Source organism: Streptopelia decaocto, assembly GCF_964273445.1.
Source record: "Streptopelia decaocto genome assembly, chromosome: 6".
NCBI classification, from domain to species: domain Eukaryota; kingdom Metazoa; phylum Chordata; class Aves; order Columbiformes; family Columbidae; genus Streptopelia; species Streptopelia decaocto.
Window position 1 is genome coordinate 62800719 of NC_138660.1, and position 18157 is coordinate 62818875.

Below are 18157 nucleotides of genomic sequence, written 5' to 3' on the forward strand. Positions count from 1 at the left end.
AGAGCAGCAATGCTGCTGATAGCTTTCAGTCATTTTGCAGAACATTAAGGGGAAAAAGAAAAAACAACCCCAAAAAGCAACATCTAGTTAATTAATACTTTTGTATTGCTCCCCACCGTGCTTGCATTCATTATGTAACTCCAAGTTTTCCACCTTTATTTTTCATTTTAAGGTCTTCTGCTCTCAGAACTTTCTTCCTGGCAAGAACAGAAAGCTCAGCAAGGCATGTGAAGCTCCTCCTGTGAATGTGTGAGGTCGTAGAGGAACCCATGGCCACTATGCTGAGAAATATGCTCTCCTGCTCCTGTGCTGCCCTTGGGCACAGGGGTGAGCAGGTACCTCTGGCAGGGGAGATGCTTTCTGGTCTCAGTCCCCCTCCTATCCAAATAAGAAGGGGATCGGATCATTACCCCACGCACACAAGTGTACACTGAGATCATCTGTTGTCTCCTGCCTGCATGTTTCTCTCCCCAAAAGAACGTTGTTTTTTTTCCCTGCAAAGTCAGTTGGCAATATCTACATCATTATGAAGCTTTTCTGGCACTGCAGCTGCTGATTGATGGCCATGAAAATGTGGCATATTTTTCTTTTTCTGGATGTGAAGCCAGCTGCTAATGGTCTTCACAGGGTGAAGCTGGCAGCTGCAGGATCAGGTCTCAAGGCTCTAAAATGTACATTTGCAGGAGAGCCACCTGGGCTTTTGGCTGTTTCGTGACTGGTCACTACTGCTCATAAGAAGCAATCTAAACAAAATGGGTGCTGGGCCTGGCTATGAATCCTGGGGTTTGATTTGAGAAACCACAGTTACTAGCATCAGATGGAAGTGATCTCAAAAGCTTTGTGCAATTAAAACTTCCCTCTCCTGTTTCTGAAAGCACATTAAGTCTCATGGTCTAACAGTTGACATTTATTTAGTTTTATTCATCTGCCTCTTCAAGTCAAATACAGAAACTAACACATAATTATTACCCTTATGTTGATGTGAACACTTGCTGAAGACCGAAGTACAGCATGAATGCCAGTGCGTCATTAGGCTGAGCAAGAGCAAGACAGCGGCTCTCTGCAGACACCAGTAACTAATCTTCTCCTACAGCTCTTGGATAAAATCAGTGTCTAAGTCCTTGTTCTCTTAAAAAGGCCTCTTAAAAAAGGCCATTTGATTAGACTTTTCTGTACTTCATGGACAGCAAGTGGCAGGGGATCATGGCAGCTGCTGAACCCATCTGGGCTATAGAATCATAGGATCATTTTGGTTTGAAGAGACCCTCAAGATCATCAAGTCCAACCATAACCTAACTCTGGCACTAAACTGTATCCCTGAGAACCTCATCTATGTGTCTTTTAAACCCGTCCAGGGATGGTGACTCCACCACTGCTCTGGGCAGCCTGTTCCAACGCTTGACAACCCTTTCTGTGAAGAATTTTTTCTTAATATCCAATCTAAACCTCCCTGGTGCAGCTTGAGGCCATTTCCTCTTGTTCTGTTGCTGTCCTGCTTCTTCAAGCCCAGTGCAGCTCCTTTTTTAATAAAAGCCCCTGTGACTATGAAGAATGAGATAGGATGTTCTGGGAGGCAGAGACAGGACAATCACAAAGATTTTGGTGGTGCTGCATGTCACCCACCTGCCTGACTCAGAACAAGCCAGGCTGGATGTCTTCTCTTTCCTAAAGAATGATAGGCTCACCAGGATGCTAAAAAACCCCAAAAAGCAATTCACCATCAGTTTTCTAGGCTGCTGTCAGTGGGAAGCAAGCTGATCTGCGTTTGCATTTACTTTTTTTGAGTGTTTTGCAGTGGCTTGAATGGGAAAGAGCAAAGCAGAAATGATTGGTTGTGTGGGAATTCCTGAGAGCAGCAAGAGAATTTCATAATGACACAAAAATCATGCAGGCACAAATTTTGCATTGTTGGCTGCTGCATCCTCGGAGAATATTGACCTTGACACGCACTCGAACAATTTTAAACAGGAGAAATAAGTTCCAGAAGCAGAAATGCTGTAAATCAGAACCTTCCCTCCAGGTAGGAGAGTCCTGTTTTCTTTATTTCTAATCTATATGATCAACAAAATGCATTCATAATTGTTAAGTGGCTGAAGAGTGTGCCCAGAGTGTACATGGCTTTCTGCTGTGAGGCTCTGCAGGTCAAATTCTCTCTCATCACTGTGTGCCACAGAGGCTTTAGATAAGGAACTGGTGAAGAATAGCTGAACAGTGAAAGCTATTATCTCACAAGACTGATATTTACTGGATTCCTTGCTTTTTACCTTTCTAGCTGAGTCACATAATTTCCTTTGTTGCCCCATATGCGTTTTCCTCCTTTCTCTAACAAATACCATTGAACTGAGTGTGCACACATCTTATGCTCTTATCTAGAATTATCTCCAAAAACCCTTTTAAGACCTGTTCACATACAAATGAGACTTGAATACTCTTGAATACTTCCAGGGCAGAGCAGTACATTAGCAAGCCTGAGAATTAACAATAGAATTGGGTCAATAAAAGAAGGATACACTATCTGATCACAAGGTGACTGTTTCCACCTTAATGTGAAAAGCTGCTTCCAGTGCTGAAAATACAGTAGAGCAACAGTTAAATTAATGCCACTGTATAGACCTCATTTGGATCTCTGCTTACAATTTCAGATTTGTGCAAGCGGAGGGAAGGGCTATTAGGATAATTAGGGGAATGAAGAGCTTGCTTTGTAAGTAGAGATTAAAATTAATTTGCTTAGCCTAGCAAAAGGGAGATTGAGGATGTGTTTTGTGTTGCTGATGCATACATAGCAGGGAAGGGAACTCTGTATGCTAAGGGAGAACATTGTGGTGAGAACATCTGCTATAAAAACAACATTTATGAAGGTATGTAGAGTGGAAAATAGGGAATTTCTACCTGTTGAAAGGTAAAGATCTAGGTGACTTGAACAAAATATCTGCTTTTGACATGGATTTGATGGTTGCCTCTACAGCAAGGATCTTGGGTTGAGCAAGAGCAATGGCATGATTCATATAGGAAGGGCTTTTATAAAGTAACTGAAGTAGCACTGTGTGGTGGCATTGGCCGCCTCCTCTTGCCAGTAGAGCTTCTCCAGGTTTGGCTGTGACCAAAACAAGTCCTGCAAAATGCCAAAGATTTCTGCAGCCAGGCCAGCTGGACTGACAGCTCTAGCAGGACAAACCCTTCCTGCTGTGGATGTAACACCCGAAAAACCTTCTGGAGACTGAAAATGAGTGTGATGCATTGAATCCCTCCATAGATTACGTGTGTGTATTTGATAATGGTAGAATATCTGGATATTACTGCAGCTGCTGAAGCAGTAAAGCTGGAAGGTTCTGGTTCAGGGGATCAGAGAGCTCTGAAAGTTCTGAGATGCTGTTCTTGCCCTCACCCACAGCACATTTGATTCCATGCTTAGAGGCCACATTATTGTTTATAATATTTCACTTTTTGATTTAAAAAATTGAAAACTATTATATTTTTTTAATTTTATCATCAATTATTGAATTATTGTTGTGGGGAGTTTATACATTCACCATCTTAACATAAATATCTGGGAATATAAAAATGTCTGATTTTTAGACTCTCACTATGAATAAATTAAGCTGGATTTATGAGACTTATGGTCTTTTCTTCTTCTGTTCTTTGGAGGGCTTTGTGAATGTGCAATGAGAGCTCTTATTTCTTATTATGGAATTTTATTGCCACCGTGTAACTGGGTTAATATAAAAAGTATAAATAGGGATATGCATTTGCCTGTGAGATGTTTTAATATGGAGAAGAGCATCTGAAGTTCAAAAAATATGAACTGAAGTACAGACTGTATATCTTACTCTGTAAATGGGAAGAGAAACTATTTTAAGAGCTGAAGAAAGAACGGAGTATATGGGAATTGTCCCTTAGGAAAGGTTAAAGTGTCACTGGATTTATTTTAAGCCATCTTACTCTACTCTGCAACTGCATTTTAGCAAACATCCTAAAATGCTGCAGTTGCTTCCACTCGCCTGCTGGTGTCCTGCACAAACCTTCATAAAGTGAAATAAAGGCGGTAGAAAGCAAGAGGAGCTGGAAAGTTCTAACAGGCAGGATATTCTGCCTTCTAATAGCTCTACTTTTTGGTCTGTATGAACTGGGCAGATATTACTTCATGTAGGCTGAGACCCAAACAGTAACCACATCCTACCTTTAAAAGAAAAGAGACGCACGAAGTACTCCTTTTAGTCAAGAATATAAGCTAAATCCCATGAGTTTCTCTCTTGCACGTGAAGAAAAAAAACCACAACCCATTAATCCCTGTGCCACCATCTCGTTCTTTACATACTTCGATGGCGTTTTAATAGTATTACATCCACAAGGATGCAGGTGATGTCCCTGGACACAACTGAAGCCAGAAGGCTGCTGCCAGCAGATGGGGTGGGCACAGCTGTGCCCAAAGAGACAGCAGCTGGAAAGGACTGAGGTGGCCACCCAAAGAGAGGACAGCTGGAAAACCAAAAAAAAGAGGTTTTTAAAGTGGTCACACACAAACTGGCTTAAGTGAGAGAAGCAGGTGTTGGGTCTGGGGGAACCACCTTCCTGGCAGCTCTGCAGCCTTTGGGTTGTCGCAATAAAAAGCCACCGGGAAGGGGTTTGGCACAACAGAGGTTTTGGTTTTTCTTCAAAGCAGAAAGGACTGCGGGAAACTGGCACTGGCTGCTGCTGCCACCGAAGGACAATGTTGTTCTTGCTCCTCCCGGGCAGATTTCCTTCTGCTGCCCACAACAGGATTTGCTGTGGTTTTCTGTAGGAAAGCGATTGGGACGAGTTCACTGGTAGGCTGACCGTAAAGCTCAGTATTTTAGAGTAGGGGTACATTTCTCTTTGCATGGCATTATAGGTTATAACCTTTTACTATCTTTTTTTATTCGGAGTTAACAGATCCATTTTCCTTTAGCCCAAAATGTGAGACTGCATCAGGTATACTAAACACAATGGGCAATTTATTTAAAAGGTTTAAAATCGCCGTAGGTTAGAACAAAGCTGTGATTTCCCATTGTCCATGACTGCTGTAGCCATCTTTGCTGCTCTGTGGTGTCAGACAGAAAGCTAGTGGGTTATTGCTATATTGTGCTTCACTGTGAAATCCAGTCAGATTAATGACTTCGGGGTCACTTGAGATTTACGTAATTTATATTGATGACTTTCTGTTTAAAGTATTTTACAAAATCAGGAAATAAATTGTAGGTTTTATAGAAATATCATAATTAAAAATTGACTTGTACTAACTGTTGGCTTCAGGAACGTGCATGAAGTTCAAGTATGATGGATTGTTTTGCTCAATGAAAACTATAAAAAGCCAGAAGAGACTTATGATGATAAAAAGCATATTTTTAAGGTGGTTACATTATCAATCTTTATATTGAGCCAAATGCTGCTTGCATCTCTTCTGTGCATATTTTATTGACTTCATTATGACCGGTTGTGGAAGGAGAGCAATATTTCTATTATAGTGAAGAAATATTATCACATTCAAAATCAAAACGTGTTCTTGAACCAAGTATAAAACTTCAGAAGCCAGAAATCAAGCAGTTGGTTTAGTTATGTCTTCAATATGACTTAATCACTCTAGAATTTAGCAAGCTGTGATAAATCTTTCCGCTATAAAAACGGAAGGGGAAATTTCTTTCCTCGCATTAGCAAACAAAATATTCGGACGGTGAATGTGTTTTCTCCAATAGTTTGATTTGGGAGTAGCGATTAAAAATATGCAAGAGGAATCTGTGACACTTAAGGCTGGTCTCAATGAGGTTTTTTTAAAAGGAAAATGTGTTTGAGGGCAGCTGTTATGATGCAAAAAGAGCCAAACTACTCTTTGTATGGCTGGTATATTTGCAGTGAAAATCAATGGACAGGACCAACAGCCTTGAGTTTAACAAGGTGTTAGAGGGTCCACGATGTGAGATTTCTATGTGAGAAATTAGATGTGCACTTCTATTCGGTTTCAAACCAAAACTCAGTTTTTGCAAGATACTGAAAAGTGGCTGATAAAAATGTAAAGTTCTACCTTGTTGCTACAATTAGAGGTGGAACAAGAAGTGTTTTCCTACCCCTTTCCTCTGCGTGCTGGGGGAGACCAAATGTCCAAGCTCCAACCACTGCCCAGGAGAAGACTGAGCAGGAGCTGGAGGCTGGAAATAGCAGATGTTGGGGTGATGTGGGTTCTGGGCAGGGCCGTGGGACAGCGATGGATGGCACAATGGCGCCAAAACATCTTGCTATCGCTCATCTTACAATCCTGAACTCGAGAGGAATGAATCTGGTGGACGGACATCTCTTATTTGTATGAGATGTACTGTGCAGTTGCAGAAGCAGGGCAGTGGTAGCTGCAGGCTTGTTCTTTTTAATCCAAGCCTTCCCCGTAAGGCAGCGGTGTGTGCACCTCCCTTGTGATGAAATTCCATGTTCAACAAGCTGCGCCTCGCAGTCACGTAATAGAATGGTTATGCAAACAGGGAGAGAGACATCTTTCTGTTGTGCCTTCATGAGATGGGTTGGAAGCAAGTTTTGATCTGTATGCCAGATATCTCTGATAATGAAATTGAAGTTCCACTTAGTGGCTGCTTTTTTCCCTCATTTTGCAGCCCAGTCCTCATTTTCTTTGCTATCGTGCTTCACTGGGAGCCCTCAGAGAAGCCAAAACAGGATGGGAGTCTCTGTGAGTAACAAATCTGAGAGCATAAGGCAAAAGGAAAACATGGGGGAGATATATGTAAAGCTTCTTTATGGTAATCACATAGTGTAAGAGGTATGCTAAACCCAAGAGACTGATTTTTACATAGTGACTGTCCTATAAATGCTCTTCTGCTCGTTGGTGCTGTCAGTTGTCAGGTTGCATGTTCCTTCGCAGCTTCACTTGGGTTTCAAACGGACAATCACACGCTGACAAGTTTTCTGGGCCTTTGTATCCCAGTTCTCTGAATGATGAGCTAGTGGCAAAATGGCACAGATAGAATCTTCCAGGTGCCTTATCTGAGTTTCAAAAATAACTTGTTGGGTTCGCTCTTGAACTCTCACCGTATAGATCACTAGGGGTCACCAGAAAGAAGCAAAACTTTGTACTTAAACCGGAATGCTTATAAATTTATAGAGTGTTTTTCAGCTAATCTTTTAGAGGGGATAATTTAGTTTTCAAAAACTGAGACAAATTATTTTTCCCACAGACGACAGGTATTTCCTACTAATGAAAATGCCATTATAGAAGGCTCATGTTAAAAAGCAAAAAAAAGGCTTGTGTGCAATTTCTCACTCACATAATTGCGTGTTGATATTGAAAAGACACTGTGGTTTGAAGTTTTACTCTAAGCTAAAATAAGATACTTGCTCTTGCGGTTTAGAAACCTGTGTTAGAATACTGGCTTATGCAGCAGTATGAATTTTAATTTTTCAGCTGGGCTTAAACAAAGGAGTAACTATTTAGTTTTGGTAAAAATTCACTGCAATATCTTTTAGTTTGTAAATTGTATAAATATAGGTTACATTTTTACCAGAATTTGGTCCAGTTCTGTGCTCGCAAATCTGAGAAAATACATGGTGTGAGGTGACGAGAGGTTTATCCAAGGATGCTTGAAAGTCTGCTCAGGTAGAAAGAATATTTTGGGAGAAAAGAACAAAGTTAGCATGGGTAGAGTTCGGTGGAAATTTGGGGAAGAATTTGGCACAGCGCTATTTTATTGCTCTTCCGTTCATTCTTAGTGCTGAGCAAAGGCAAAGTTTTCCTGTGAATATTCAGCCAGTGGTCAGTTTGGCCTTAACAAAAACAGAGAACTAGTCAAGGGGCACCTCATTTACCAAAATACATCTATCTGTGTATTTTCCCAGTGGCCTGATGCCTGTCACGGGAGAGACCAGTGTCTTGCAGGAGTGTTTGTCTGTATACTGCGCCCAGCAAAGCTGCATCGTTTGTACTCCTGCCAGTGTATATTCATGAATATTCTGTGTTTTGTCTTGTCCTCTATCAGTCCAGGAAAAACTGGGATTGTTTCTCCCTCTCTTCTTGAATGTATATATTTTATAGCTAATGAAAAAGCTCAGGAAATATAACTGTCCCTCGTATTGATTTTGCTTTTATATAGTGCCTTTTCCCCAAATGGATGCCAGAATGCACTCTTAAAATCAAACTATATAGAACAATAATTTCTACGAGAATGGAAAAACATGGCAGCAGCTTAACAGTGCACTTTAGTGTGAGGCAACACTTTAGGAAATGAAGGTGGCTTTAAGGAACAGGAATAATTTCAAGGCCTTGAAGAAGTTATAAGAGATGGGTATAGAGCAAGAACCAGAGCAGCCTTTCCCCCAAAGCTGGATGGGGGAAACACCTCCCCAGCCCTTCACTCTAACCCTCTCATATTAGAGAGTGGGTGTTATCAGGCATATCTTATAGGGTGAAATATTATTTAAGCTACAAGGGCTCTTAAAACATCAGATTTCAGTTCACGTACCACATAACACAACAGCCCCCAGCTCTTCATGCAGAATTTTCTCAGCTGTATCCCCATTTAGCTGTCAGCTGTGTGCCAGCGGGTACCTCCTGCCCCAGCTCCAGGGCCCTCATCACAGCCTCCCAAATTAGGGACATCTTTGCCTGCAGTAAAACTATGATTTTTGTAAAGCAAAAATTAAGTTTCATTCTTGTTTTCTTCATGCAAAATATCCAATCCCCTTATGCCCTCCCTTAAGCATAAAACAGTAAGGGATACAGGATACTCCATAGCTTGCTTTTTGCAGAACAGGGTCTTTTACGGAAAAAAAAAAACAACACAGTTGAAAATCAGTGAGTTAGAACATTGCTTCATAAGCACAAATGAACATAAATCACTTCTTTCTGCATTGTTGGGGACTCACAAACAAGTATCGTTGCTAATATTGAAATTTACTGCCCTTTTTATGTAGCTTGTTCATTCTTCTAAAAAATGTATGCTTGCTTTAGAGCTGGTCAGGAATTTTAAGTGATTGGTTTATATTCTGTTAATGAAACTTTTTGTAGAAATGTGCAAGTTTAAAGACCTGTACTGGGGTTTTTTGTTACAGGTTTCATGTTAGGAAAGGAGGCATTTGGAGGCTCATGCACTTAGGTGTATGGTTTTGACCAAAAAAACACGTGTCAATCAATTGAATGATCAGTCTTTCTACCTAACTCTGGACTGGAATTGCTTTATTTTTATTTTTTTATGAATAGCAAATACGCTGTGCACCACAGAATGAATGACCCTGCTGTCCATAGCAGTTATTTACACCTTTACAGTAGACAGAGACCTGGGAGGCTGACACAGAAGCTCTTATTCCAAGAGGTATTTAATTACTAATAGAAAGTGAAAGCGTTCAAATAAGAGATCTAAAGATATTCTCTCTGGCATAATCGATAGACCAGTTTTGAGGGCACTTGTCTGTGACAGAAGAGATTGATCCAGCTCCTGTATCCTAAAACACGACATCTTTCCTGTCAGAAGCGATTAACAAAATATCAAGCTATCAGTTGGCACTTGGGGTTTTTCCCAGTTTTGTCTCAGTGGAAAAGTAAATTTTTAATTGTTTTCCATTGTTAAAGCAATTAGACAGAAAAAACCTTCCTGCGTGCATCAACAGCAGCTACTCAACCCAAAGTTGGGAAGTCACGTAGTCTGTGAACTGTTCTGCAGATAATCACAGTGCGGAGGTCGCTGTAGCAGGGGTGAACCTCTGGAATTCAGAGGTAAAAATCTCACTTAATAGTTGGATTTGTATGGTGTATTTTTTTTGTGACCACCGCAATTTTTCTTGCTGTGTTTCTGCAGCACTACATTGAGCAACAATTACATGAAGCAGTAACAGCAGTGGCCAAAATGGTATTTCCTGTGCTTATGTACACGTGTGGCCACCTGTGCTACTTTTTACAGTATTGCAGCGTTTTAGTTGGATACTCAATTTAGCCACATTAAAAGCAACATAAGTGTTAATATATGTTAAGGTTGTCAAAGGTGTACATTATCCTGTGTGATCTGCTCTGGTGAACCTGCTCTAGCAGGTGGGTTGGACTGGATGATCTCCAGAAGTCCCTTCCAACCCAAATCGTTCTGTGATTCTCTGGTTTCTCAGCAAACCAGATTAAAAAAAAAAAAAAAAAGCCAAAATAAAGTTGTCTTCTTCAAGGGTCTTAAAAAAGGAAATCCAAAACCACCACAAAAATCAGGCTTTGGAAGACAGCTTGTTTTCCAGCTAATCATTTTATACACAAGTACTGTTCAGTGTCTTTGCCGACAGCTCTTCTGAGTGGTGAAGAAGCTCCTTCAGCATGGGTCTCTGACCTGGTGTGTGTTTCTGTCCCTGGGCACAGCTCACCAGGTCCCCTTGTGTCACGCTGGCACTTAATGAGGATGCTTGGTATTCTCAGGAGGTGACTGTGAGCTCGGGCCTCGGGGAGAAGACGAAGTTGTTTTGAAACAGCAGATGAACAATATTGTCAGGAGTGTATTAGTGAGAGAAAGTGTCTACACGCCCATGCAAGGAGTATAAGTAATAGCAAACAGAACGAGAAATGTTAACGGATAACAGACGTTATGAAGCGGCAGGAATAACTGTGGGTGATTTTCATGACTAAAATATCAGTTATTGGGAAAACATGAAAAAGGAAGAAGTGCAGGAACGGCGATGGGTAGTAGATCTGTGATTTATGTCAAAGCTAGTTGTATTGTAGGGCGTTGCAATCATGTCAAGAGGAGAAAATAGTCGTAAATTTGGGGGTAATTCCTCTGGGAGATACATAGCTTGTGCTGGGATCACAGCCTGCGACTTGAATCCAGCTATCCTGAAGTACATCAGTATCTTTAAGCCTAATGCTCTCACCCAAGCACAGACTAAGGACAGGGATTAAGTCAGACTTAAACTCTCCACATTCAAGCCTGAGTGCTGCAGACTGGGAATGCTACCGGCCACTCCAGCTTTTAGTGCCACTGTTTGCAGTGGTTTATTAGGGATTTATTCTACAGGATGAATTGGAATAAGTAGTCCAGGCAAAGGACAGAAAATTGTTTGAAACCAGAGGATTCCTAAGTTCAACAACTACGAGTGAGGCTTTTAAAGGATATTATAGGAGAAAAGAAGCCCAAATACTTCAGGAATGTTATGGAGTGTGGGTGTCTGAGTTCTGCTGGCACTTAGAAGAATGTTGGAGCAAAACCCACCTTCTGGGGTGGTTATTGGTTAGCTAAGGGAGAAAGATAGCTTTCTTTTACCTTTATTTTTACTCTGCTTTATACACATTGAGAAAATTAAATGTCCATGTATTTTAGCACTTGGAGAATAGGTTGCAAGCACACTGGGGTAGGAAACAGCCTCCTCTTCATTTTCCTTGTATTTCTTGCAAAAGAGAAACAAGGAATTAATTAATTTCACCCTGCTTATGTCTTTGTTGCTAGCTCTAATCCTAACATCTAATAAAAGAACAGACCAAATGGCTCTTTTAAGAAGAGAACAGAGCTAATGATAAGGTAGCCTGAGTGAATCAAAGTATCTGTACTGTGTTACTGACAGAGGCTGAGTCACAGTCAACTAATTTTATAGCATGCCCATAGTTGATTATAAAGCAAATAATTGGAGGAAAGGGACAAAGCAACCTATTAAAAATAATCTCTGAAAGATATTTGAAAATCTGCCTGTTCTGGTAGCTGGACCAAATCAACAAATAACACATCTGACTGATGCAGTGAAGTCTAATAATGCTAATTCTAAAGCAGCTTTTAATTATTAAGTTATTCATAACAAAATGTTGCGTAGCTATTAAATAAACTAGTGACTGAGTTTTCCCTCCCTTTGTTCTTCATATAAGGCTGTAGAAAATCAATGTGCTAAAATTCCATTAAAAGTTTGCAGGAGGGTCAAACATCAGCAAAATACAATTTTAAAGTGAGATGAGAAGCAATCAGGAGCTGATCCAATACAGGCTCCTTTCTGTAAAGGAACGATCTAGTTTAGATCCCTAGTCATACTCCACATTTACCTTGAAACTCATCACAGAGCTATTAAATTTGCGAACTTCCAAGAACTCTCTTGTCCCTGTATCTATCATCTTTTAGGCTTTTTTCTGTAGAATTTTGCCTTCTGAACCAAATATAAGTTGATGAGACTTAAAAAAAAATGCAGAGAAAATTAGACTTAAGAGTCCAGGATGGGAAATGTTTTACCTTTTCTTATTAGTGTAAGGAGGAGGAAAAGTTGGGGTATCCACCGGTTCATGGGAAGTACAAGAGCTACTGAGCTGATGAAGCATTAGCAAGATACTACGTGAGGGACCATTTACCGAAACTGTCAACACACAAAGCTGTCAAGGGACGGCTGAGTTGTAAAATGCTCCAGCTACCACAGGAGATGAATTACATTATTGTGCTATGTAGATAAATTGCAATCCAGCTCATGGAAGCTGCTTTGCGAACAAAATAGGGGAATGAGATAAACTCGCTCTCGATCAATGAATTAATATAAAACCAGCAAAAGGAGCAGAGCAGACTACTACAATCCCTCAATTATATTAGGCAATCACTTTTTTTTTCCTTTCAATATGTAGAATATTCCCTTGCGGCCCCCGTGGATGCCACGCAGTGTGAACACGGCAATCAAAGTAATAGACGTCAGAATAATCAAAATAATATGTGTCAGAAAGAAGCAAATGAGTACATACATTCATTAAGTAAATCTCCTAAGAGCTTAACACACAAAACTCTTTCCAGAAAAGCTGTACAAACAATTGCGTGCGCTAACATGTGGTTTTTCTGCGGTTTCAAAGGCAGATGAAAAATATTCTTCAAACTAACACAATTTTTTATCAGATTTCACCATAAATAATCTCTACTTAGGGTAAAACACATAGTGCAGCTGCCACAATGACGTTAATAAAGGTCATAACTGAAGGTAAGATACACAACTCCGAAGAAAACTTATGAATCATTAAACAATCAGTATGTTCTGACAATGAAGCATTACACACAATATCCATTCTTGTAGTGGAATAGGCACCAATGGCCAACACTAAACCTTCATCTGTGAGGTGACAAGACAGACACTTAATCCAGGAGGAAAGTAGCTAAAAATTCAGAATGAAAACCCAAATGTCCAAGGAAACAAATTTGTAGACAAAATTAGACAAACCAGTAATCTGGCTGCCTTGAACTTTTCCCTATAAACTACTCAAAGGGGTACAGCAGAAACCCGGTTAAAATAAACAAAATGCTGCTTCTCACAATATTCTCAGCCTTTTGAACCAGCAAGTCTAGTTCACAAAAAAAAGTGGAGAAACAAGTTAGAATGAAGGAGCCATTTTCGAAGCTGGGAACGTGTTATTAGGCTACAGTGGCCTAGGAAGAAGTAGGAAAAAAATGGAAAAGAAATTCTGACTCTAATGAAGTGAGTGCAGGAAAGACTTTTCCTTCTTTTCTTCAACTATATTTGTATGATACAGTTGATTGAGCATTTTTGAAGTGATTGGATCCTTTCCTAATTGAAATCAAAGGGGATTTGAGTGAAATTTCAAGTTTTGGTCCTTTAAAATTTCTTAAGGAGTCTAAAACCCACAAGCAGTACTTTGTGCCCTTGGAGTTTGTGCGTGTAGCCATTTGACTTCAGAGTTTATGAGGAAGATGGAGGAAGGTTCAGCATTTTTATTACACTCCTATTTACTATATTTGCTTTTCATTGTGCTGCAGTTACCAGGGCTGAGTTGTGACTCATGAGGCCTCGATACAGATCTCGGCTCCACCAAAAGATTTTCTGCATGACCTTGAGCCACTTGACATCTCCATCCCATCTGTAAACCAGAATGACGATGCTTCCTCTCCGCAGCAATTTGTCTTGTCAATTTAGGAACATGCACTGATCTGTCTTGACTACTTGCAGCTCCTATCGATTGCGAAGGAAGTTAGATGTGTACAATACTTCTTTGGATTTGGCATTTGGAGACAAAATAACTTTGAGGAACTGGACAATTTAAGGAAGCATTTTGGCCATGAATGTCCTATATTGTTATGAACAGTGCGTAATAAAATGGTCCTCAATTTTAGCACAGTGTAGAGTAAGGAATTTACACCATATATGCATTTGGCAGGTTAATGGAAAATAGGCAAATCTTGAAAGCTGCAGTAGAAGGGCAGCTGTCTCACACCAAACTTATTTTGTAAGGCTGTATAGCTTTGAGAACAACTATTAATTTTTATCAAAAGATTGAAAGACAAATGTGTGAGCTAAAAATTATTTCCTTACCAAATTTCAAAGTCCCAAACGCCAGTAGTGACACACTGATGCTGCTCAGGAGTCACAAACACATTCATTACAAGGTCACCCCACAGTGCAAGAGCCACCTGGTTTTGCCTTCTTATGAAAGAACAATTCCTGTAGTGAACATAACCCTGTTGTCTTTCAGATTAAAAGGAGAGGAACAAAACAGTTACCAGCAAACAAATCATTGTAAAAATGATTTTTACGAAGCTACTAGCTTTGCTTTGACTGCACATAATCATATAAAATCAGATTTCTCTCTTAGCTGAAACAATACAAACTGGATTAATTCCAGACAATGAGGCTACTAGAGATACTTGATCTTGACAGAAACTTATCTAAGAGGGAAATAAGATGTTAACCTGTAAACAGCTTTTGATAATTAAAAATTATATTGGGGAGAAACATGAGGTAAAGGTTGTTCTTGGACATGGCACTAAGTGCTATGATCTAGTCAATGGACTGGAGTTGGACCAGGGGTTGGACTTGATGATCTCTGAGGTCTTTTCCAACCCAGTCGATTCTGTGATTCTTCTACCTTTGGCGGTCATTACTGCTTGTTTGCCATGGCCAGGGAGTCTTGGGTTTACTTGTGCAGGAAAGCGTTCAGCAGGGTATTTTTTGTTTGCACGGTGCTATAAATGTCGGTTGTGCCTTCCACAGAGTCAAGATGGAGCCTGAGTAATCCCAGTGTAATTTCTGAAGTCACAGGAATGTCCCTGACCAAACCCACTCGTGGGCTGAGAGCCTGATCCCTTCGAGCTGTTTCCAGCCAGATATCTGGGGCTTCCCTGGGGGTGCTGGGACCCTCCTGTGCTCAGGGACCCAGGGGCTGCAGGAACCCTGGAGCTCCAGGGGGCTGCAGGGGACCCACGTGGCATGTTTGAGCTCTGACCAAGGGATTGAGGGCTTTGGCACCTCTAGTGGGTGCATGAAGTAGGTGGGAAAGCTCCTGAATAGTTCGAATTATTCATTTTGAAAGACTCATGGGGAAAAGTTTTCTCAGTTCCAGTGTATTTTTGCTTCAAGCATGGAAAGGCATTCAGGTTTTACAGCAGAAGCTCACAAGTGACATCATGGGTTGCTTGTGGGTAGCACACAAAGCGGACTACATACTATAATTTCAATTTTGTTCTTCTAGGGGCAGCAGGAACGAGGTTCATAACATTGCAAGACATACTGAATAATTTTTGCCATGCTAGACTATTCTCATCTACTTTCTTAAATCAGACCATTCGGATCATTTGAGAATGCACTGTCTTTTCCCACTGGCTGTAGGCTCCTAACTCTCCCCCGACACCATCCTCTCTCTTCTTCTCCTTCTTCACCTCAGGATATGTTAAAACTTTTTCTTACGTGTTTCAGAGTTGAGAAAATCCACAGGAGTGAACTTGCAAACAATTCATTGTATCTGATTTTACTGCATGTGTAACACCTTGCAGTGAAGCTTGCGCAGATTTCATGAGCTTCGAGGGCAGCTGATGCTTTGCAGAAAGCTCGTATCCCAATTAAAAGCTTTTCCAATTGTATGTTACGAAAAGGCTCCAGAGGGGATGGGGAGCAATTCCATCTTGCTGATGATGTTACAAGCAACTATCTCTTACTTTTCTCTAAAATGACTCTGTAAAAATGCTCTTGTGAGAAAAGTCTGACACGCTCTGCGTTGTCATTCCTCCCACCTCTATGATTCACTGAGTTGCTTTTGTCCCTGATTCTTTACTTAATCCTCTACCAGAGAGTAGATACAGATGTTATTGGTAACCCTGTCGTGTTTCTCAGTCACAGGAAATGATGTAAAAACCCAAAATAATGAGAATATCCTCCATCATTCGTACCCTAAAATAAACATGCAGAACATGACAAAGTTCTTCCTTGGTTTTTAAAGGCCTTTTTCATCTCCTTCTTAATGAGGCATCTGTAAAAAGCCGTTTGGTCAGACGTTCCTTATTCACGGTTAAATTCTTATGGGATTAGTGGGTTTGTTATACTCCGAGTACAAAAGTAAACAGCATATGGCTCTGTTAATATCCTTGTAATGTCACAACACAATCTGTCAGAATGCAAACTTTTTTTGAGCACTTTCATTTACTTCCAAGTTCACACTATGGAAAAGAAACGACATGCGTTATGAATCCTTCCGCATCACCTGAGAGACAGCAAGCTATTTCTTAATTCTTGTTTTGTGTTCCCAGTTTAATAAGTATGTCTATACATATTACCTTCAGTAACAAAAATACAGTGGAAAATACTGTTACTTAGTTACTAGGAGTTAAAAGGTCATTTCCCCTTGATGAAAAGCTTGTTCTATCAGATAAGTAGCTGCTACACTCCATAAAACTGGCAACCCTTCAAAAGGTTTCAGAAATTAAAGGCATTGTTTGAAGATAAAGGCAATAAGGTCATTTGCCTTGTGTTTAGTGCTGAAAACCTTTCTGGGTGACCCTTTGCTATTCAAATGAAGAGTGCTTTCAATTGTTTTGACTTCATAGAGCTAATGAGCGCTGGCTGACAATCACTTTTAAGACCAGTTGAAACTCTGCTGGTATTAAATTTTGTAAAATATTGCAATGAATTTCCATTAAAGGGGGAGTCCCTCCACAGGCTTTGCCAGAGCTGTATCCATAATCACAGCACTACTCTGCTCTGGTCCTGTTGCTCGGGGTTTTTTTATTAACTCTGTTTTTACTAGTTGAATAATGTCTAACATGAGTTTCAGTGTGTTCCTGCAGGAGATTAATAAAGCTGTGTAAATAAGCTGTGTATGTAAAATCTATGTCCTCTTAGAATTCTATGCTAGAGTGAAACAAGCCTTACATTTAATGCATACACTTGTAGAAAAATTACTCATGAACTTTTTATTCCCAGAGACTGTATAGCTGTGTATACATGTAATTTACTAATCTGTAATGTTGGTCTGATATATGGTGTATATACTTCTCTCCTTAGAGGAATAGATTCTTATTTTAAAGCTTTTTCTTCTTTTATGGTTAATTTCATATATTCCATTTATTGCAGAATGCTGTGAATATTCTTTAAATCACTTGATTTTTTTGTAGTAGTAGGAAGTAAGAATCTCCAGAGGTTTGTAATTTCTTTATGAAAAAAAAAAAAGGTGAAAGTCCTCTAATGGACAATAAACCCTGTGTGCTGTAAGCATGCTTGGTTATCACTATGACCTTCTTCATTACCTTAGAAGTTGTTTATTTTAACCTTGCTTCCATTCTATTTTGGAGACTCTTTCTAATAATAGCCCTCTATCACTCTAACCCACTTTCAAAAGTAAATGTAAACAAGATCATCTCAGTTTAAAATACACATGAACTCTATCCCCCCAAATGACTAACAAATAATTAAAAAGTACAAAATCCTTACCTAACAGAGCTGACTCGGTGCTAACGGCCAACAAGGGAATCCAGCAGAAGTAGGCAACAAGTTGGAGATGCTGATGGAAAGGAAAGGGCTGCTGCATATTGTCCAAGACAGGTTTTATCCACACATCTGCAGTCGCTTAGAAGTTAACTTTTGAAGTACTAAACTTTGCATGAAAAGCCATCAGCCTGCCTGCCTCTTTCTTTTTTTTTTTTTTTTTCCTCTTTCTTACTTTCGTCCTTTTCAACCCACTTTCTTGGAGAGGGCTTAATGTGTCATTAATCCCAGGATTTCCAAGAGGGAAGCCCTCCAGCGGTTCACAAACCCCACTGGCACCCACCCACAGCAGCCATGTGTCCCTGCAGCTGCTGGGATTTACACACCCCACACACCCGCGCACACGGGGCGAGAACAGGAGTGGGAGGTGATCCTGGAGAAATTCGGCTTGTAAACCAAACACGCCTGCTCGGGAGGATTTTAAAGCAGACGACAGAAGCTTTAGATTGTTGCAGCC

At 40.3% G+C, this 18157-nt stretch overlaps 1 protein-coding gene across 1 annotated transcript in view; it reads right to left on the reverse strand.

Moving 5' to 3' along the window:
- Positions 1 to 17782, reverse strand: part of LOC309441366 (von Willebrand factor D and EGF domain-containing protein-like) — a gene marked incomplete at its 3' end in the record, with an annotated part of 173842 nt that extends 156060 nt beyond the window's left edge. Inside the window, exon 1 of the mRNA XM_082055997.1 lies at positions 17647 to 17782. Within this exon, the coding sequence (XP_081912123.1) occupies positions 17647 to 17743 (97 nt within the window). The 5' untranslated portion in view covers positions 17744 to 17782. The remainder of the gene's footprint in view (positions 1 to 17646) is intronic.
- Between the last annotated feature and the right edge of the window lie 375 nt (positions 17783 to 18157).